Source organism: Rhea pennata, chromosome 4 (genome assembly GCF_028389875.1).
Source record: "Rhea pennata isolate bPtePen1 chromosome 4, bPtePen1.pri, whole genome shotgun sequence".
Taxonomy (NCBI): domain Eukaryota; kingdom Metazoa; phylum Chordata; class Aves; order Rheiformes; family Rheidae; genus Rhea; species Rhea pennata.
Window position 1 is genome coordinate 26,832,331 of NC_084666.1, and position 21,802 is coordinate 26,854,132.

The following is a 21,802-nucleotide window of genomic DNA, read 5'->3' on the forward strand; positions in this document are numbered from 1 at the left end:
ATCTTTGCTTGTGGTATTAGCTTGTCAGTAGTGTAGTGTTACACCTGTGAACATGATGTACCTTCTTTCTGATTGAGGTCTACCTACAAGTAGGGACAAGAATGGGTAGAAACCTCTCAAGGTTCCTAGAAAGAGACTGAGAAGGCTGCACTTCTTTAAGATGATATTCTTTGCTAAATTCTGACTAGTTATCTGTTAGACCAGTACACAGAAAGCTTATTGTATTTTCTGCCAGAGTTTGGGATGGACAAAAGGATGTTATAACCTAGAAATTCTGGACAGAGTAGTTTGCAAAAGTGTGATGGAAACAAGGAGGAACTTCAGCTGCTTGTACGTATGTGAGAGTGCAATGATGCAGCCTCCTCTTGTGAGCAAACCATGGACAACTGCATTTAATGGTTGTGAAACTCACTGATTTTGAAGCTAAATATATTTACAATAAGATTAACATTAGCAAACTATTTTTCACTAGACTAAAGCATTTGAATATAACTGCAAAATCTGGTTCCCATCTCCCATTCTTAAAAAAATCTTTGTGCTTGTTAAAAGAATCTTTGTATTTATCAGTCTTTGCCAGAGAAAGCAACTCTTACTTTGTTGTATGCACTACTGGAACAGTAGGACACACTGCATTCAAGTACTGAATACTCCAAAAGATGTTTCTTCCCTGACTTACAGGATGCTCATTAGGTGTGGGACTAGGCTTACTGGCAAAGTATGAGAAGTGGAATTAGCTTTGTCACAGAATCACAGCGTAGTTGAGGTTTAAAGGGACCTCCAGAGATCATCTAGTCCAACCCCCCCACATTCCCACCCCTGCTGAAGCAAAGTCACCTAGAGCACTTTGCCCAGGATTGTGTCCAGGTGGCTTTTGAGTATCTCCAAGGAAGGAGAACTCCACAACCTCTCTGGGCAGCATGTTCCAGTGCTTGGTCACCTTCACAGTAAAGAAGGTTTTTTCTCAGGTTCAGGCAGAACTTCCTGTATTTCAGTTTGTGCCTGTTGCACCTTGTCCTATCACTGGGCACCACCAAAAAGAATCTGATCGCGTCTTTTCTATACCCTCCGTTCAGATACTTATACACATTTATAAGATCCTTCCTCAGCCTTCTCTTCTCCCAGCTGAATAGTCCCAGCTCTTTAAGCCTTTCCTCATAGAAGAGATGCTCCATCTTAGTAGCCCTCTGTTGGACTCGTTTCAGTACTTCTGTGTCTCTTGCCCTTTGGGAGCCCAGCACTGGACAGAGCACTCAGGATGAAGCCTCCCCAGGGCTGAGTAGAGCAGCGGGATCACCTCGCTCGACCTGCTGGCAGCACTCTGCCTAATGCACCCCAGGAGACCATTTACCTTCCTGGCCACAAGGGCACATTGCTGGCTCATCATCACCCTGCAGAGCTACTTCCCAGCAGGTCAACCCCCAGCCTATATTGGTGCATACATATTCCTCCCTAGTAAAGGACTCTTCGTTGAACTTTGTGAGATTCCTCTCTGCCTATCTCTTCAGCCTGCTGAGGTCTCTCTGAACGGCAGCACAGCCATCTGGTGTATTGTTATATATAACTTCATATGTAAAAGTCTATTTAACACATACTAAGACTTGAAGCATAATTTTATTTTTAAATGAAAGTTTTACTTGAGCCTAGTCAGATAGAAAAACTTCATTTGCAGCTGCAGGTGTCCCATGTTCTTCTGTCCCGTGTTCTTCTAGTTAGTGACGTTTTCAGGAATTGTTTGTTTGGTGGGTTAATACTCAGGTTTTAATTTTATAGTTGTTTTCAAATTATTCATTAGCTACTAAATCACAATCAGTGTGGTACACTCCATCATAGTATAGCTTTACATCTGTGTAGGGTAAGATACTAATGAAGTATTAAAACTGTTTTTTGACCTTAGGAGCAATTGCTAAAACTGACCGTAATAAACAAGTGCTGGATAAGCTGCAAGTGGAACGTGAAAGAGGGATTACAGTTAAAGCACAGTCTGCATCTCTCTTTTATAGTTATGAAGGAGTAAACTACCTCTTAAATCTCATTGACACGCCAGTAAGTTAAGTATAAACAGTGTTTAAACTACACACATTCGCAACTAAATGTCTTTATATTTAAAAATAGTACCTAGCAGATTTATCTCTTCTTGTATTCTTTAAATGCTTTCATTATTCTTGAAGAATAATCTTTTGGATGAACAAATATACAAATGGAAACCTTAGAACATAGAAGTCTTTGCGAAGAACTAAAAATACGTGAAATTACAAATATTTATTTTCTCCACAGGGCCACGTAGATTTCAGCTATGAGGTGTCGCGGTCACTATCTGCCTGTCAAGGTGTCATACTTGTAGTGGATGCAAATGAGGTGGAGTTCTTAATTCTCTCTCTCTCTTTTTTTTTTTTTTTTTTTTTCTCCTACTAGCATTTCAGCGTTTTTTTTAAACGGTCTGGAGAGGTGATTGTTGTTCTTCAGTTTTTCCAACAGTACTTTTACCCCTGGTCTAGCTCTGTAAAATATTATCTTGCAAAAGAATACTCAAGATAGTGTTTTCTTTTTGTTGTTGTTTTTTTTAGCTATAGACAAATACTTCTGTTCTTATAGATACTGCAGTTCCATGATACAGAAATAAAAGAAGAGATTAGTGAAGAATCAGATCCTACTTGTCACAGAGCATGAACTTTGTAAGTGGCAGTCTGTGGTACTAGTAACACCCATTTGAGTACCTCTGTTTCTTGCTGGAAAGCTTGACAGTCAGTGTATTCAACCACACTGTTGACTACTTGTTGTAGTTGCATATTGCAACTACATTGCAACAGTGCACACTGATCTTGGAAAGCCTAAACTAAAGGTGACTGTCAATAAAATTATTACAGAAATATGAGAAGTTTTATAACCACTAGATTAGTGGATTCTGGACTTACTTTTCAGGAGAAGCAGAGGAGTTAAGGGGCAAAATGTTTTAAGGTGATACTCTGTAAGTTTATGAAACTTACAACAAAGTCTATGCCGGGAGGGAATTGAAATCAAAGACCTTGGATGTCCTTCTCTTCGTATAGTGCTAGAAACATTTTAAAGATTTTGTTAGTAGACTAGAGGAGGAGAATTAGGGGATCATGATTTTAAATATGGACATATTCGCACAGAATATTTAAATGATACCTTTTCTATGGTATGTTTATATTTGGGTTGTGTAAAAGTCAAATGAATGTTACTTTTTTCATTTTACATTTTTCTGCTTGTTTCTCTTGGTGAGAAAATATCTAACTTTCTGTCTGTGTTTATGAACATTTGGTTCTTCCCAGCTTAGTGTGAAGGTAGACTTCTTAAGTCAACTTTGATAAATGTATTTTCTGAATATACTGAAATTTCTATATTTAGTGTGTACATACATTTTTGATATTGTACTTAAATATACTAGTGATGATTTGGTGTTCTCTGCCTTTCAGGCAGAATATCTACAAAACAACCTTTTTGTAGTTGCTAATGTTTCCCCTTCCAGCCTGAATTATGGAGATCTTTTTAAAGATATCTCTCTTCTATTCCTCTTTTTTGATAATTTTTCTTTGCTTCTTCCTTATGTTGCTCAAAAGTGTATGGCCACATATCCATACTGGTTAATTCCCATCTAAGTAATTTTTGGCTTGGGCTGTTGAAAACAAAGTGGAAGGAGTAACTTCTTTTTTGTAAGTCTTTCCCCTCCCTCCTGTCTTCCCCTTCCTATTCTCTCTGGTCCATTTGTGAAGTTAGACTTCAGCTTTCATTTTCTCCCTCTGTCTCTCTTTGCCTCTTCCCCCCTCCTTCTCTGCCAATTGGATTGGATGTGGAAGCTAATCTTCCTCCTTATCTAACCAGTACTGTTATTTTGTCTTGCTTATGAGAGAAATACGAGATACAAATCTTATAATCCGTTTTTATTTTCCAAAATAACGGTTAGGTAAATCTGAAGGTATGTTCCTACCCTCTGGAGCAATTACAGTTTTATTACCATGATTGCATTACTAACTAACTTTGTGTTAGTTGACTTGTGAATACAGTCTGTAGGCAAAGAATCTGTCTTTGAGGTACCTGCTACAATCTTGACAATTCAGAAGTAAGTAACATGCGTTAAGCACCAACTATATATTTGGTGTATGAATGACACTGTTATTTATAAATAACTGCATATGTGAGGTGTCACACATACAGCATTGTTAGTTGTCCTATTTATATTCACATAATGATAAATGATCTTATGATTTTATTTTCTTTCTAAAAAAGGTGTAGAATCAGTTACCGTTAATTATTTTCCATTCCCCAAAAGAAGGAATGAATGGAAATAGCAAAGTAGTATTATTCTTGTATGATATGCCAAGAAAGAACCAGTAAGATTAAACTTTTATTTTAATGCATGTTTTCTAGGGTATTCAAGCTCAGACAGTGGCAAACTTCTATCTTGCTTTTGAAGCACAGCTTGCAATAATTCCTGTCATAAACAAGGTAATAAAATTTTAGAGTTAATATTAAATTATTGGGTTGTATGAATATATAGAAAATTGATAAGAAACGTGTCCTCAAGTAGAAGGGTATACTGAAAAACAAACTTAACTAGTATGTAATAAAAACTTTGTGCATTTTCTGTCTGTTCAGTATTTTAGAGTAATTGATTTCATAAAATACATAAAAAGAGCATTTTCTAAAAGCAGCAGTGAAAAAAGGTATTTGTGGAGTCCACATGTTAAGTTCAGAAGCACTCTGTAGATTTCACCTTGATGAGGAACATATTTTAGTCTGTAAAAAAGTAAGCTTAAAGCGTATAAGGGCTGTGATATGAAAAGCAACTGACCATTTAGATGATACTGTTCAATACTGAGAATTTGGGGCAGGTTTAGCTCAGCTGGTTAGAGCATGGTGCTATTAATGCCAAGGTTGCGGGTTCAATCCCTGTATGGGCTATGCTGAGAGTTGGACTAGATGATCTCCAGAGGCCCTTTCCAACCTTGTGATTCTATGATATAAATCTATAGATCTTTTGCTGAAGACCTCCAATATTTATAAGTAAATCCATAAATATTCCTTAACTTGTATTTTTGGGAACTACCATGCTGAGTCTTAAGATGCAGTTGCTGTATGTTTAGCAGTATGTTGTTTTTTAGATTGATTTGAAGAATGCAGACCCTGAAAGAGTTGAAAAACAAGTTGAGAAGCTGTTTGATATTCCTGGAGATGAATGTATAAGGGTAAGATCCTTTAAAGTTGCATAATATGACTGACTGTATACCTGTTCCTACTTTGTAGCTAGTGAGATGTGTACACATAGTAAATCAAGGTTTTGCCTGTCTGTCTTTGAAGTATGGTGTGAAATTTTTAGATTATTGTCTCCCAGAAGACAGAAATGGAGAAAAAACTTCTCAGTTAAACATTCTAATATGCCTTGATAATGCATCAGAGAAACTTGAAATTGTTTCTTACTGTTCTCTCACTTTGGAATATTTTTGTGGGTAGTGTCAACTGTAGCTAACTAACTAACTGTGACACTAATAAATATTGAATGAGCTTAAGAGAGATGCCTAATAAAATTGTTGTTGGACTTGTTTTAGATTTCTGCTAAACAAGGAAGAAATGTTGAGAGAGTTCTACAAAAAGTCATCGAAAAAGTTCCACCGTAAGTTCTGTATTTTAGTTGTGGAACCTCGTAAGAGGAACTTAAGAAACTGAGTTACATTTGTACAGTACTGTTCTGAATGGAGGCTGAAAGGAAAGCTGAGAAGTAAGCCAGTAAGGGTGATACTTCTATAAATGTTTATCTGGCTTCAATTTTAAAAACAAGGTCTGCTTTTCCCTCTGAAACTGTTTCAGAATCTGTATTACTGGTTTTGAACATTTGCGTTGTTACTATGATATGGGTAATTGAAATCTGCCGTCTTTACAAAGTTTCATATCCTGAACTTGAGCTTTAAAATAGACTTTTATCTAGGGACTTGATGACAAAGTTGCTAAATTACAGTTCAATTTCAGTCAGTATATTTGTTTTTTGTATTTCTTTCCTCTTATTAGCTAATGATTCTAATTAAAAGAAACTAGAAAAAAAATCCAAAAATAGTTTTACATTAAAGGTAGCAAAAGCAAAAGATCAGTGAGTTTTTTTTTTTTAAACTCAGTTGTTGGAATGTTACTATTGAGTAACATTCCAACATTCCCAAATAAACTAATATTTCAATAATTATTTTCAACCCTTGGGAGATGGGGATGGTGGATATGCATTTGTCTTTGGTTTATTTGTGCTGCTATTGCACATAGAGAAAATAGAGCAAATAGATTTGCTGCATCATGCACAGTGAAACACTGAAGTGAGGTCTGGTATGGGCATGTTATGCTGAAAATCACTCCATAGCGTTGTTCATAATAATACAGAAATGTTTTTTTTTTGGGGGGGAGGAAGGGAATGGGACTATTGACTTTAAAGCATGCTGCCTAATATATTGTTTTACTCTTTTGTGACAGACCCCAGTTTAATACTACTGATCCATTGAAAGCCTTGGTGTTTGACTCCACCTTTGACCGCTACCGAGGTGTCATAGCTAATATTGCACTTTTTGGTGGGGAGATTCAGAAAGGGCATAAAATTGTGTCTGCTCACACAAAGAAAAGGTATGAAGTTAGTGAAGTAGGAATACTGACTCCAAATGAACAGCCAACACATAAACTGTAAGTACAAATTTCTTTGAGTAGAACAAACAATAAATTGGTGTGAGATACAAAATGTGACACTGTAAAATACAAAAGCTTACATTTCTATTCAATTTTTGCTTTGGTAAAAGCTGGGAAAGGTTGATTTTTTTTGTTATTGTTTTTAGTGGTTTTTTTTTATTACTATTGAATAAATGTATAAGTATAGTGAGTGAATGCTTAATGTCAGTCTTTCTAGTCATGTTGAGACAAAAGCTTTTGGAGAGGAGAACATTAGCTATATGCCTTTCTCAACTTTTTCTAAAAGTCATTGTATGGTGTAAATTGTTCATGTGCAAATTATTTTTAGCTCATTGCACAGCTGAGGTCCACCTCTGATGCATGCAGTCTCCCAGCCTGTCTTCATAGTCCCCATGAAAAGACATAGTATATGAAAACTTCTGGGTTGTTTGGATTTGTCTGCTTTTCAGCCAGGTAGAGACAAAGCTAAAATGCATCAGAAGCTTACTGCATGGTTTTTGATCAGCTGTAATGAAAAATCAGAGTGGGAATTCTTAAATGGCAATGAGGTAGGGAAATTCAGGAAGTGCTCACTAGGACTTCTGTTTGTGTTCTGTCATTAAATTTTAATCTAGCCAGTAGAATCTAGTGGTAGAAGAGTCTCTTCAGTAGTTTGTTTAATCCTAATGCACTCATGGAGGGAACTCTGTGGTTCTGGAACTCAACTGAGATTTTTCTCCTATTGTATTGCAGTATTTAGTTCACACAGGTCTTTCAATACTCTTCAGAAATAACACTCTCAAGAAGTTAATTACCTGTCACTGTTAATGATAAATCAAAAAAAAAAAAAATTTTGAAGTGGCAGAATCTAACCTTCCTGATGAATCTTATTAAAAGATTGTAAAAGATCTACATAATCTTGTTTCTTACTAGAGAAGGCTATACATATGAAATACAGATCAGTCAAGATTTTAGAAGTGATATAATTCTGTTGCAGTGATTACACATTTTTCAAAAATCCTTAAGTTGGGTAATGTAAAGGTCTTTTGTTAATATCTTTTAAAATTGATCTAACACAAGTTAATCTTTTGGCCGTAGGCATAAAAAAGGGCTTTTAGCATTAAAAGGACTTCTTGTCTTCAAGGAATTACTCTAAATAGTTTTAGAACTTTCAGGATGAATTATTGCAAATGGATAAAAACTGTTTATGCTTAAGTTGTATTTTTTTTTTAATTCTGTTTTGCAATTTTTCCTGCCTAAATATTCTTGATGGCACTGAGCTGATAATGTAGAGGAAGGAAGCTGTTGTACCAATGAGTCTATAGTACACTGAGCATCTGGACAGCTAGGTGGTTGTTTGTTTATTCAAGATTAGCGTTTGATGTTCTTATTCAGCTGTCCAATTTATTTCTAACTACTACCTTGTTTGAGAGTGGAAGGGAATGGGGCTTCATCTTAGTTATTATTGCAACATATATTGTGAGTAGAAAATCTTAAATCTATGAATGCAGCAGCTTCTATAAACTGTCTCCTCATGGCAGCAGTAGGAAGGAAATCAGGTATGTAGAATTAGTGAAGAACCTTTGTCAGCTGGCACCCAAGTATTTATTAATAAACTTCCGTGGCAGTTCTCAGTAAGACTAGATTAGTGTGTCTTACCCATGATTATTACGTGTCATGGGTTCCTGTCCTAACAGCATTACATGTTTATGGAGGGCATTTGTCTTTGTTTCTCCTATATAGTACGTGAAGCTTGCTGTGGTGTGGCAGCTGGGAACTATTCTAGCTTCTGAGTTTTAGGTCCTTGAAGTTCCTTCTCACTCCTGCTTTCAAATTGGGAATAGTGCAGAAATGAAGTGTATCATTTAGCTGTAACAGAAGTATAACTACTTGAGTCACAGACAGCTCATTATTTGAGACAAAATTTACAGATTGCAAGAACAGCAACTTAAATTTGGCTTTTAGATTGTGGATGGGCTTTTGGGGGATGGTTTATTTGAATTTCTGATTGAGTGAATTTAGATGGGGAAGAATGCTGGTAAAACTGATAATTACAAGAAGCATCTCCACATAATGCAAATTTTATTTAGATATGCTGGACAGGTGGGCTACCTGATTGCTGGCATGAAAGAGGTAACGGAAGCCCAAATAGGAGACACACTCTTTATGCATAAACAGCCAGTGGAGCCTTTGCCTGGCTTTAAGTCAGCGAAACCAATGGTCTTTGCAGGTGAGGAGTAAACTGATTAAAAATGGAATCATATTTATGCTAGTAGCAAGAGTAAGTACTAGATCTCCGGAAAGAATGTGTGTGTGTGTGTTAAGATTTGTGAGGATTAGAATTTTAGCAAAGGTAAGCTAGAAGGGCACATGCTGTTTGTATAGCTTTGCATAATTTTTCTGGTGACTTAACAGATAGGACTAATAATCATTGCAGATTGGTTTTACATGAATACAGGACTGATATTTAGTTTTAGCCATTTTTATTGCTTCTGTAGCCACTACAGTCTTGATGACTGGAGAAGAAAAGTTGAAACTTTGAAAAATTAAGTTCATTTTTGAAACTCTTCAGGTTTCAAAATAATCAGGTTTCTATCATGTTGTTTTTTTATTTTAAAAACTAGCAGCTGTTTCATTAATTTTTGGTAAATGTGATAAACTACCAAAGCTAGTTTTCAAAATGATTTTGTAAAATACTTGATTGTAAGGTTGAGTGGTTTTCTTTAGCTGTTGTCACCATCTTTTGCTTCAGTAAGTGCAACAAATACTGTGACAGATGACTTCAGAAGAAAATTCTGTCATATCACTTCTTAGACTTGTTCTGAGGGAATGGACAAAATTCACTTGAACTAGCTCATGAAGATATTCTTAACTGCCAGTAAATGTAGAAGGAAAAGTGTAATCCTAGATAGGTATGTCATGTCTGTGCATTGCTTCTTGGCATACAGCAATCAACGTTTATTGAATATCTGAGAACGTGGAAGTCATACAGTAGAATTTATTTTGAGTGCTAATTATACAGACAGCTCCTTTTATATTTTTTGAAATTAATAAAAACATTAGCAACTTTGATAGTTTTGTATGACACTTTTTTTAACCGCTAGTATTTTTGAAAGAGCATCTTGGAGGAATTAATCTGCTTAGTCGTTTAGCAACAGGATTACATAGCAGCCCTGCAAAATAATGGCTGTATGCATTTGTGCATCTTCCACAACTGCGAAGGATTAGGTGAGCACAGTATTCATAGCATTATCATTTGAATGTTAATCCTTGTTTTTCTAAGGTAATCTAAAACTTCATTACATTTTAACCATAACTTTATCTCTAGTTTCTGCAAAAAAGTACTCTCCTTATATCCTGGTTTTGCATTTGAAGAAGTCTAAAATTTGCGTTCTAAGAGAAGTGAAGAGGCATTTTTGAATGTTAGGTATATACTAAATCAGAGAAATCTCTTTATCACATCACTTTGTCTAATTTGTTTGACAGGAATGTATCCTATAGACCAGTCAGAATATAATAATCTCAAAAGTGCTTTGGAAAGACTGACACTGAATGATTCCAGTGTAACGGTTCATCGTGACAGTAGCCTTGCTTTAGGAGCTGGATGGAGGTAAGGCTTTTATGCTACTTTAGTTTTTCAAACCGTTTATAAATTGTTAATGCAAGTTTAAGGCAAATGGAAGTTGAATTTAAACTAATTCAAGATTGGAAACTTTAATTCAAATTAATGATAGCTAAAGAAGGACAGCATGTGAGCTTATATTTGCCCAGAGTATGCAATTTGTTGTGACTGATGGTTTTTGTTCTTGAAGACTCATACTGTTCCACTGTAGGACTTTGACTTTGTCTTTTGGAGGTTTCTTTGCTGTGTTTAGTACTGTGAGACCAGCAGTAAACATACTGGGGGGGGTGGGGAATACTAGATTTCCAGGGGCTATACAAGTACTTTGAATAGCAGGATTTTTTTTTCCCCCTTAGGTTGGGTTTTCTTGGTCTTTTACATATGGAAGTTTTTAATCAGCGTTTGGAGCAAGAATATAACATGTCTGTTATTTTGACTGCACCTACTGTTCCCTATAAAGCTATTCTTTCCTCAGCAAAGTTAATAAAGGTATGTTAAATTTATTACAACTTTATACCAGTGACAGTTTAAAACCCTGCTGTTATAAGGAGATGTACTTTTTAAATGTATTGTAATACTTTTAAGATAAACATTAGAATCACAGATACTTAACATTCTTTATTTTATTAAAATAATTCTTAAGTTAGTTTTCCCCTTTTGCCTTTAAGCACTCTGTTTTCATGACTTACACCTGTCCTTGAAAACAGCTGAAAAGGAGGATAAAAGACACCTTTCTTGCTGCTTTAAGCACATACTGAATGAGCTGAACTAGACAGGTGAAATAATACTTCCAGACAGGCTTTACATGTCAGAAACCATGAATGTTTTGAGTAGTGATTTGCACTGTAGATAGTGGCAGGGGTAGGTAGAGACAAGCGAGCCTGATCATAGTTGAACAGGCATACGCAAACCTCATTGACATGGATGCAAAGAAAATTCACATGTCTCGACAGAACTCAACAGAAAAGGGCTTATGAGCACCACTTGACAGAGGAAGCTTCAAATAGGCTAACTGCTCATTATGCAATATGTACCTGTAAATATTAAGCAAATCTAGTTTCTAAACAGTTTATGTAGCAATGTTGCTGTACCTGCAAGATATGAAACATTTTGGCTTCTTGCTTTAGCATTGCAGCAGCTATGAATTAAGTAGTTGACACCTTCAATACATAAATCGTTCTGGATTGCTGCTGTGGGCCAGAGTGAAATGGAGTATTTGGGTTTCCAGCTTTCACAGTGGTAGAAGTCGAGTTCCTGTTTTGGAACACTCCCCTGACAGTAGAGGTGATATATTTTCTTGCTTTGATGTATGGAGGTATGACATGTATGTGTGTCAAGAATCAACCTGTTGACTTAGTTTGTTCTTAAAGTTTCAGTACTGGGTCATGAAAAGTGGTGCTCTGTAATATTATATTCAGATGATTTGAATGTGAAATTCTAATATATTCTGAAGGAGGAAGTCCATCTTTAGTCAGTTTTTTGGGTCTGTGACTGGTACATGGAGTAATTTGTTTTAAACTTCAAAACAGAATTTCTAGTCCAAGTGGATCATAAGGTCTGATATTAAATATTACCCTTTAACTTAAGCTATTCCTGGTAAATCATTGTCTGGACCAGCTTTCTTGTACTATCTGGGATTCCAGTCTTTCAGTGTCAAGAGTTCTAAAACTAATCTGTGAAGAAATTGGGTGTATTGATCTCTGACTGATGTTCAGTGCAGTGTAGAGACTGAATGATGTGCAGTAAATAAGGCAAAGAGATCATCTCTCACTGAATGAGAACTGAAAATACTGAGCTGAAAATACTCAGCTGCCTCACTGATCACTTTTCAGCTGTAGCAATTTTTTGGTAGCTTCCTGTAAAATTCTGTATCTTTAGTTCATAGACATTACGATTACACTTTAGTTACAAAGTGTGACATTACACATGTATGACTATAACTGGAAAGACTTGCTGATTTTGTCAACAGAGATTAAATTAATGCATGAAACTGAACTTGGAACTGGACAGCTATACAGAACTTAGGAGACTAAAAAGATGAAGTGCGATGTTTTGTTCTGATAGTCTGCATTTTCACCAGACTGCAGAGAAACCATTTTTTCCAGTTCATTACACAAGTGATGAAGATGATCTAGGTGACATATTTAAAGATATGCTGATAGGGGACTTTGATATAGAAGCCTGTTTTTAAAACCAAACTTGGTATGAATTTGGGTTGTATAACTCACAGGTATCCCCAAGAACTGAAAAAAATAAGCATTTTTTCAACGCTGTATTCATCTCCTCCCTATGCCTCCTCTCCATCCCTCTTCTCCTCCATTATTTTTTCTTATATGTATGGTTCAGTCTATTTCTTTGTAAAATAGCAGTCTGTTTTTTTTTTTCTCCCCCTTTTTTCCCTCAGGAATATGGTAAAGAAGAGATTACAATTATCAACCCTGCTCATTTTCCCGATAAACTATCCGTATCTGAATATTTGGAGCCAACTGTTCTCGGCACTATTGTAACACCTCACAAATATATTGGGAAAATAATTGCTCTGTGTCAGGTTGGTATATGGTTTTAGTTTTGTCATTTTTATTAAGTTTTTTAAGATACTTAAATAATAGTGAAGATACTAGATAGTGAGATATATTAAATATTAGTAAAGAGTATCTTTGGACAGTAACAAATGTATTTCTTAAAGGAGAATAAATATTTTAAGCTTACTTGTAAAATTACTTTTGAACTTCAAAATGCTTATACTGAAAGTTAATGTTAAAACTCATTGACAGTAGAATACTTGCTCCAGCATCCTGTAGCAGAAAAAATTTATAGCTGGTTTTGTTTTGCCGAGAGTAAACAAAATCTGCAGCAGGGAGGGTAAGATCTATTAGTTTTTAGAAGTAAATTCACTTAACTGTGACTTCTTTCAATATTTTGCTGTGGTTTTATACACTTATTCAGTACTTCACTGAAGTGCATCTAGAATGGCGATGGCTAAACATGTCCCCCAAGTGCATCTAAATTATCTTTAAGTGAAAAAGTTTTAAATTTCGTAGATAGCATTTTTATATAATTTCTTTGCAATATTTTTTTAGCTTTTAATCTTAGCATTTCAAGTTGTGTAATAGGAAACAGTGCAGTACTTCTATGTCAGCTTATAGAAGCGTAGGATCTGTTAAAAAGAATTCACAAAACAATTTTAAGAATACCCTGCTGACAAGAAAGATGAGCCCGCCAGTGCTAGTACATAATACCCTACTGAAGACCTAATTTCAGTGAGTGAGTTTGTGACCATAATACCCTAAACACTTAAAAGGCAGCAGTAAGCAGGAGTTGTTAAGGATTTCAGAAATTCAGCTTTTAGAAAGAGAGAGATTTGAACCATTTGTCTAGTTAAATTACAGCTATTTCTTTAATTATTGTTTTGCAGCTCCTTATTTGTTCTGGGCCCGAATCGAACTAACAAGAAAAGTTACCCTGAGGCTTTAAGTTTTGCAGTATTCTAGTGTAATTGGATAGCTGTCTATTTTATTGTAGGACATTTCTGTCAATAGGAATTGAAAACATTTTTTATTTGTCTAGGATCGCAGGGCAGTCCAGAAGGATATGTTGTACATTGATGAACACAGGGTTATGCTGAAATATCTCTTTCCACTGAATGAAATTGTGCTGGATTTCTATGACGCTCTTAAATCTCTGTCTTCTGGTTATGCAAGGTAACTACAACTTTTGTTCTTCCTTTCTCCTTCCCCAGTTCCCTGAGGCAGGGAAGGAAAAAAAGAACCTGAGAAGAAGACCTAAAACAGCATAAGCAAAGAATATTTGTGTTGCAAACCTAGTCCTATTTTAGCTTTAATAAATTGGATTCATGAGAAAATGAGTAGAAATAACTCTGAGAATCATTTAACCTGAATCACATGTATCTTATCTTATAATTCTCCTCATTATCAGGCCTGTATTTTTCAAGTGTGCCACATAAGGTGACGCTCACTAATTGTGAGTCTCGTGCATCTAACAAGAGAATGGGCATTGCCTGTCAAGGAATCCCTGAAAAACTACTACTTGTGTTAATTATGTCTTGTGAGTGGATTCTGTAAATTCAGATGCTAGAAAAATGCTCAGCTGTTTGTCAAGAGCCTTTGAGTTTAATTGAAGGGAAAATGTTGCAAGGCAGATGGGCTTACATCATCACAGAAGACTCAATGGCTGTTGTAAACCTTACGTGCCGAGAATTTGTTAGTAAGATACGTTATGCTTTAACAGGACTAATTACATTCTCCATTTTATAAGCCTAAAATATAACAAATGTTATTAAAGGACTGAACTTGATTTGATTCTCTGTTTCCTTAAATATACCTTGTAAAGGTAAGGGAAACCTACTATTTTGGTAGTGTTTGTATGTATTTGAAGTAGAAGCATAAAGAAAGGTGAGGAAGAAAAAATAGTATAGGTAGATGGAGACTTTTTTGTTCAGGATCTGCTTCTCCAACTAGATAGGAACGCCAACCTCTCTCAAGAAATGTCGCATTACTAGAATTATGCTAGATTTCCTTTTATTCAAGTGTGATAGCAATCAATATAGCATTACCAATACTTCTGGACTTTTATTTCCTAATTGGCTATCAAATCTTGCTTATGTACTTAACACTCTCTCTAATCATACTTTTGATACATTTACTCACACAACTATACAAAGATTTATTTAAGCCAATTAAGATAGAAGTACTTTAAAGTACTCTGAAAGCTTTCTTTTTTTCCTCTGATATTTCAGATCTGACCATATTTAATGGGATTGGTACTCTTCACTTATACTTGTGTACAAGATGCACGTAATCTATTGTACAATTTTGTATCTCCATTTTAAGAATTCTTGCCAGCTGACACAGATAGCAAGGCTTCTCTCTACCAAAGGAGAAACATGGCTTGGAAGAATGGAGTTGGAAATGAAGAGAGATACTTGGTTACCAGAGATGATGATAATGTGGGTTTTATAAACCTACTGTCAAATGGGAGGATGCAAAGAACACAGTCCAGTGTTGGTGCTTGATGCTTGTGACATCAAGAATGCTGACAAAAAGTTTTGAAGGGCTCTGTTGACTTGAGTTTTAATGAATTTCCAACTGATAGAAGCATCATCTTTGTATTTGGGTAAAGTCTTAGAAAGTGCAGTAAGAATGTAGATTCCTGATAGATTTACCCTGCTCAGTAGCTGGAATATGGAATAGAAGATGATGTCTTTTGCTGCAGTGGAGCAAAGATTTATCTGCAGTAAATTGCCCGTCCAGTTTTGCAGAAGGTGACCTATTGAGAGTATTTAAAAACTGTGCTCCTACTTTTTATAAAAGTTCCAAGTGTTTTATTAAAATAAGTGTACACACTTATTAAAAAGTGTGTACAAAACTTAAAATATCTAGAACAAAGAATACAGAAAATAATTTTCACGAAGTTGCTACTGACTTTTAAATTGCTTTTTCTTTTAGTTTTGATTATGAGGATGCAGGGTACCAGGCAGCAGACATTATCAAAATGGACATTCTTATAAATGGAAATCCAGTTGAAGAACTGGCAACAATCATACACAAGTAGGTTGACTATTTTTTTCTATTTCAAATAATTAGACTTCTTGTTAATATACAATGAAAATATATATCTTAGGATGAATATATATAAATACAGCATTAAGGATTTCACCACATCATCACTTTCGGAGATGATCTGAAAAAAACGAGGCATTTTATAATTAGGATGGAATTAGGGAACACATGGCAGTTAAAAACAAATCTCAGAAATGTTCTGCTTCCCATTCTGATAAAACGTATCTATAATGGTGGAAGGGGTAAGAAGAAGAAAATACAAAATGCCAATCTTCTGAAGAACTGGAAAAGTTGAAGACAGAACAGCTTTGGAGATGCCAGATATATCATTTATAGTATTTTATTATTCAATATTAAAAAACTGAAATATTTGGTTTTATGCCCCCCCCCAGTCATTTCTGTTCTATGCAAGTTTGCTATAATCTTGTCCCCTACCAGACTACTAGGAGAATGCAAGTATTTACATACGCCAAATGTAATTGTCTCCAAAATGTTTGCTAAAATGATTGTTTTTCCCTATGCAAAAAATAATCAGTTTCTCAGGCATTCCTCACTTGCTGGTGCAAATAATTTCTTTCTGTTTACAGCTTCTCATTTTTGCTTTCTCCCCACAAAGTCTCCGCAAGGCTCCCTTCTGTAACTTCACCATCCCTGTCCTGTAGTGCTGGGATCCACTTTTTCTTTTCTGGTTGATTAGCTCAAAGCCCTAACTTACAGTTGTTAAAAGTTTTGAAATCCTTGAATTCAGTATCTTTGGCTTTAGAAGGTCAAAGCAGGAAAACGATATCTTGTTTAGAAAGGTCATGGTGATGGACTGAAATAAATCTCTCTGCTATACCTTGGCTATTTAACATTTTTCATGAATATGGAGTGCGTCTAATAAGCTACATGCATCTTTTACTTTGAAAAGATGTAAAATGGAGTGGCCAGCCATGTAAAGGCTGGTCAGTTTGACCTGTACCTCTGAACTGTTTCTGCTTATTGAAACTAATACCCTTTTTACCCTTTCACCTTTTGCTTACAAATGATTTTTCAACTCATTCTCCTACTGTTCCAGTTATTCTCAGACTCCTCTCACTGTAACTGATAACCTCTGTTTTTATATGCAGAATTATACTGACAGTAACCTCAGTAATCTGAGCCAGTATTCACTGTCCTAATTATGCAAGTAAAATCTGAATATTCTATACCAGTAATGCTTAAACAACAGTTCTTTTTACGGCTTGTGTTGTATAGGTAGCAGGAAGTCATGCTATTGCTACATGAATGCAAATTTTTAGAGATGACAGCCAGTTGTTTTCAGTGGTTTTTAAAAGTACTTCTCTTGCTGCTACTTTAAAAATGTTTTGATTTTTTTCACCAAATCTGAAGTGTGTGCAGATGTTGAATGCCTTGATAATTTTGATTAGCAGATCACACTTTAGAAAATTGTTCTCATAAATATCAAGAAAGTTTTCAAAATGTTTTTATAATATTCGAAATATTTTTAAAATACATAGATCTTTTGACCTACTATGTCAAAAATTAATAAAAATTTTCTTTGACTTTGTAGTTTAAAATAGCAGTAGAAGCTGTGACAGTAATCACTGGCTTTAGACAATTGATGTATGTATTATGAATATTTTAAATTTGCTTGAAGACCTTCTGTTAATGTAATCCTATTACCTGTTTTATGAAATGGATGGCATGAAGTGAGCACTCATGAGATGCAAAATTATGATCTGGTCAATTTATATTTGAGTTTAAAAGATGATTAAAATCATTTTCTCAAACATTCTATCTATAGATACGTTTGAGGGTGTATTGTTCCTTCTAATAGCACGAGTGACTTTCTCTTTCAGTGATAAGGCATATGCCACTGGTAAATTCCTGTGTGAACGTTTAAAAGATGCTATACCTAGACAGTTGTTTGAAATAGCCATCCAGGCTGCTATTGGCAAGAAAATCATTGCAAGAGAAACGTAAGTGGAACCACTTTACCCTTTGCCTTTACCCTTCCTGTAAGATTAACTGAAAAAGTGTATTTTAAATTGCTTGTGGTCAGCACTGGACTTAATGCATGGAGTAGAACTTGCAATACCCAGGTGTCCAGTTCCTTTTTGGCTGTGGAAAAAGTTTCTCAGTGATGGAAAAAAATAAGCTATTTGTGGAACAGCTGAATCTCTAGAAGAGTCAGCAAAAAAAGAACTGAATAGTGCAATTCTAAACAAAGTATGTTGCAAGCTGAGCATGCACAACTATTTCTTAGCAGTAGCACTTCCTTTAGAAAAAACAATTTCCTTAATTGTGTTCTTTCTGTATTTGCCTTGCTGCTGTTGAAATGGAATTTAAACTGTGATAAAAGAATTAAAAATAGGGATCTAAGCAGAAGATAAAGATCTGGATCTGCTATGAGAACTTGTGTGTGTGCGTAGCTATATACACGTACACATGTAACACTAATATAATACAGTGAATCACAGCAGAAAACCTAGATAAAAAAAGATTTTAATTTTTATGTGTAATTATATACCTCTTTAAGAGCTATTCCTAGAATTCAGAAATATAATTTAAATCTTTTGCTTATAGCTTTGATTTCTGTATGTAAAATAAGAAAATATCATGATAGCAATGTATCTTACAAAACTAGTAGAAAAACGATGTTCAACATTTTGAAAACTCAGTATTTAGCATTACATATAAGAGATGCACTAATATGTTGACATATATATGGTATTCTATTTTACAGGCTGAAAGCTTACAGAAAAAATGTCGTGGCAAAATGTGTAGGTATTTTGGGGGGATTTCTAATACATGTAAATCTGGTAGTCCTGCTAATGTGATAAGCCTGTCTTTACAGAGAGACCAAATAAAAGCTTTAAAATATCTGATAATATTCATTGACACTTACTAGTACAAGCTGTAAGTGTCAGCTGTTTGGGAGCATTTTAAAATTTTAAAATTCAGTTCTTATAGCTGATCCTTGCAGTAAGTTTGGGTCTGAAAAAGTAATTGCTTTTTCAAAGTTGCACACTTACAGTGAACTGAACAGAGACTCTGTCAGTTTTTACTCCCGTCTCCTCTATCTTCTAATAGTTCTGTACATATAGTAAACATGCACATGTGTGTGTATTTATACACAAAAACTTGTAATTCCACATCCTTCCTAAATTGTTTTTTTCAGGCAATATACAGGTATATAAAGTATAAAAGTGCCTCTTTAGATACTGATCGTGATTAGAATTTTACTTGGGTTTTCACTGATTAATCATGACAGGATCTTAAAAATGGAATACTTAATGAACAAGACTGGACGAAACTACAGGAAAAATGTGATGCTTCTTAGTTATCTTGACTTTAGATTTTTGAAGCTCAGAAGGTGAAGAGATTAAAGAAATATTGTCCCCTTCTCAAAACTATTAAGAATTCTTCTGATAGCATGTGTTTCATAATGTACATGCTTAGCTGTTCAACATATGTAAGGATTCAGTTCACTTTAGGTAAGTGAACGTAAGCACCTAGTGCCATTTCAAGATGCTGCAAGGGACCACAGCATATGGCCTCCAGATGCTTTCCAAATGGATTTGATCTCCTGCAGGTTGTCTGAAATGTCAGACAGGCTTATGTTAAAGGTAGATTCAGTTACCTAAATATAAATTAATTGTCCAAATGAAACTGCTCACTGGCTCATTCTTAAGTAGCCCTCTTTTGGGATAACTACTTGCAGTATGAGAGAATTTTATGTTGTGAATAATATAATTACCCTTTGGGAGCATTTTTGTTCAAGTCCTTGAATTTAGTTGCTGAAATGTACTGAAGCTGTAGTTAACTTACTAAAATATTTTTTCTTTTTTGTAGTATGGTGGAGACATTACAAGAAGAATGAAGCTTTTAAAGCGGCAGGCAGAGGGGAAGAAGTTGATGAGAAAAATTGGCAATGTTGAAGTACCAAAAGATGCCTTTATACATGTTTTAAAAAGACAGTTTGACAAATAGATTAGCAACATGCAGTTGACAACTGTGTTTTGTTGGCAGTAGCACAATGAGTTATGTATAATTTGTATAATTTATCAGTGGGAGAGGGAGCAAATTTACACCATTTTAGGTCCAGTTATATATAAACAAACAAAAGGACTATGCCTAAAAATACAGATATTTGTAAATCATGAAATTAAAGTTACCTCATTTGACCTTACTTTCAATAAAGTTACAATGAAAAATTACAGATTCAGTATGAAACTTCTGTACTTAATTACTTTAATACAGCAATTGTGTGTTATTTTGGCATTGCAAGCCTTTGAATGAGTAAATAGGAACCATGTGGCAAAAATTCATAAGAATAAGTTTTGGGTATTCTTTAATAAATGCCAACTCTGTGGTTGGTTTAAGAGTTTGAACTGTTGCCACAAAAAATGCTAAGACAGTTCCTGATTTACTTTCTAAATTGCTGTTGTCAGGAAATGTTTTGCTACAAACTAAATTTTATATACTACAGATTTCCTTTAAACTTGCTAGTGTGTCGGTTTACCATGAATACAGCTTAGCTATACTCATATCATGTAGTCAAAAGTTTTAATATAGTATAACACAAGAAAATGACCATTTCAACAATAAAATGGACTTGGGCATTAACCAAACCTTCATGCTGAAGGAATTCTTTTAAGATCTGTCTCTGTACTTCCCCATCTTACTTGCATTGTGCATGTATTAAAATTTGTCAGAGTTGCCACTTGAAAACTGTACTTAAATGAGTTTAGTGTATGTAAGCTGTTCCTTTTAGAAGTCAAAAAAAAATCAGTCAAAACCACCAGTTAATGACCATGCTCTATACAGTGTTCACAGCTATATAGACTGAGACCAAAAGCCTCTCAGCTGCTTTTGTTTCTAAATCTTCAGAGGTTAATTTGGCAATTGACAGAGCATTATTTCTTGCTATTAAATATTATACTTGAGAACATACTGCTAGTAGTGAATCACTAGGAAAAACTGCTCTTAGACTTAGGTTTGCAACTAGTGAGGATAGCCTTAATGTGTGATTTAAGAGTAAACAATTGTAAATTAGTTCCTTTATTTTAGCCTCAAGTACAAGGATGACTTGTGAGAATGCTTGGAGGAGCAGGATTAAATCAAAGACCTTTAGAAGTTCCTTTTGCCACAAATTATTCTCAAAGTCTAGGGGCAGGGGGAAAAAGGGAGAGGGAGTTTTGATAGTTCAAAATAAAAAAAAAAAGAAAAGTTGAAATATTTCAGCTATATTGAAAAATCAAAGAGCTGGATATGAATGAAGTACTCCATCTCTAATGTAAAGATACATAAGCTGCTGCTACTACTAACCCTCTCAAAGAAAGGAAAGCAACTATGGACAAATGCTAGCATTGATAGTAGTATGCCTCCCCCTAAAAAACTAACCTAAAAAAGGAATGCTACATTTTCAGGAATGTGATGGTGATACCACCAGAGATGGTGGTATTTGCTGACAGCAAAGGCTCTTTTTCTTAAAGCATGTTTTTTTTCTTTAAACAAATCTAAAAGTAGTATGAAAGGTCTAGCTCTGTGCTGAAGAAAACAGTATAAATTAAAGTTTAAAGTTTAGAGAGATTATCCAAGTAGTAAATTTTTTTCATAAAATTTGCTGAATATGCCATGTCAAATATAGGATGTCTAATTAAAGTTACATGCATAGGTAATGCTACCTTGGGGCTGAGACTGGAGCCTTCTTTTAGCCTTACAGTAGTCACCTGAAACAGGAAAAAATAGATTCCTAGTCTTAATTCTCAGGGCACTTGTACACAATGTCAGTTTTGCAAGCAAGGATTTTAAATGAACTGGTTAGTAGTTTTAGCTGTAGAAAAATAAATAAAAGAAGTAGTAGTTCTTACTGTGACCAAAAGAACCCATAATTTAAGATTTACTGAACTTGAAAATACTTGCTTTACTATTTGGATTTTAACAACAGACTACAGGG

General features: G+C 35.0%; 1 protein-coding gene across 1 annotated transcript; it reads left to right on the forward strand.

Annotated features, from left to right (window-relative positions):
- Nucleotides 1-2,281: 2,281 nt before the first annotated feature.
- On the forward strand, nucleotides 2,282-20,474 carry GUF1 (GTP binding elongation factor GUF1). Its single transcript, XM_062574610.1, has 15 exons — nucleotides 2,282-2,355; nucleotides 2,593-2,672; nucleotides 4,390-4,467; nucleotides 5,124-5,207; nucleotides 5,568-5,632; nucleotides 6,472-6,675; nucleotides 8,748-8,887; nucleotides 10,144-10,267; nucleotides 10,636-10,768; nucleotides 12,684-12,827; nucleotides 13,847-13,980; nucleotides 15,745-15,846; nucleotides 17,700-17,819; nucleotides 18,587-18,623; nucleotides 19,696-20,474. The coding sequence occupies exons 2-15, from the start codon at nucleotides 2,664-2,666 to the stop codon at nucleotides 19,831-19,833; spliced, it is 1,512 nt and encodes a 503-aa protein (XP_062430594.1). The 5' UTR covers nucleotides 2,282-2,355; nucleotides 2,593-2,663; the 3' UTR covers nucleotides 19,834-20,474.
- The last annotated feature ends 1,328 nt before the right edge of the window (nucleotides 20,475-21,802 follow it).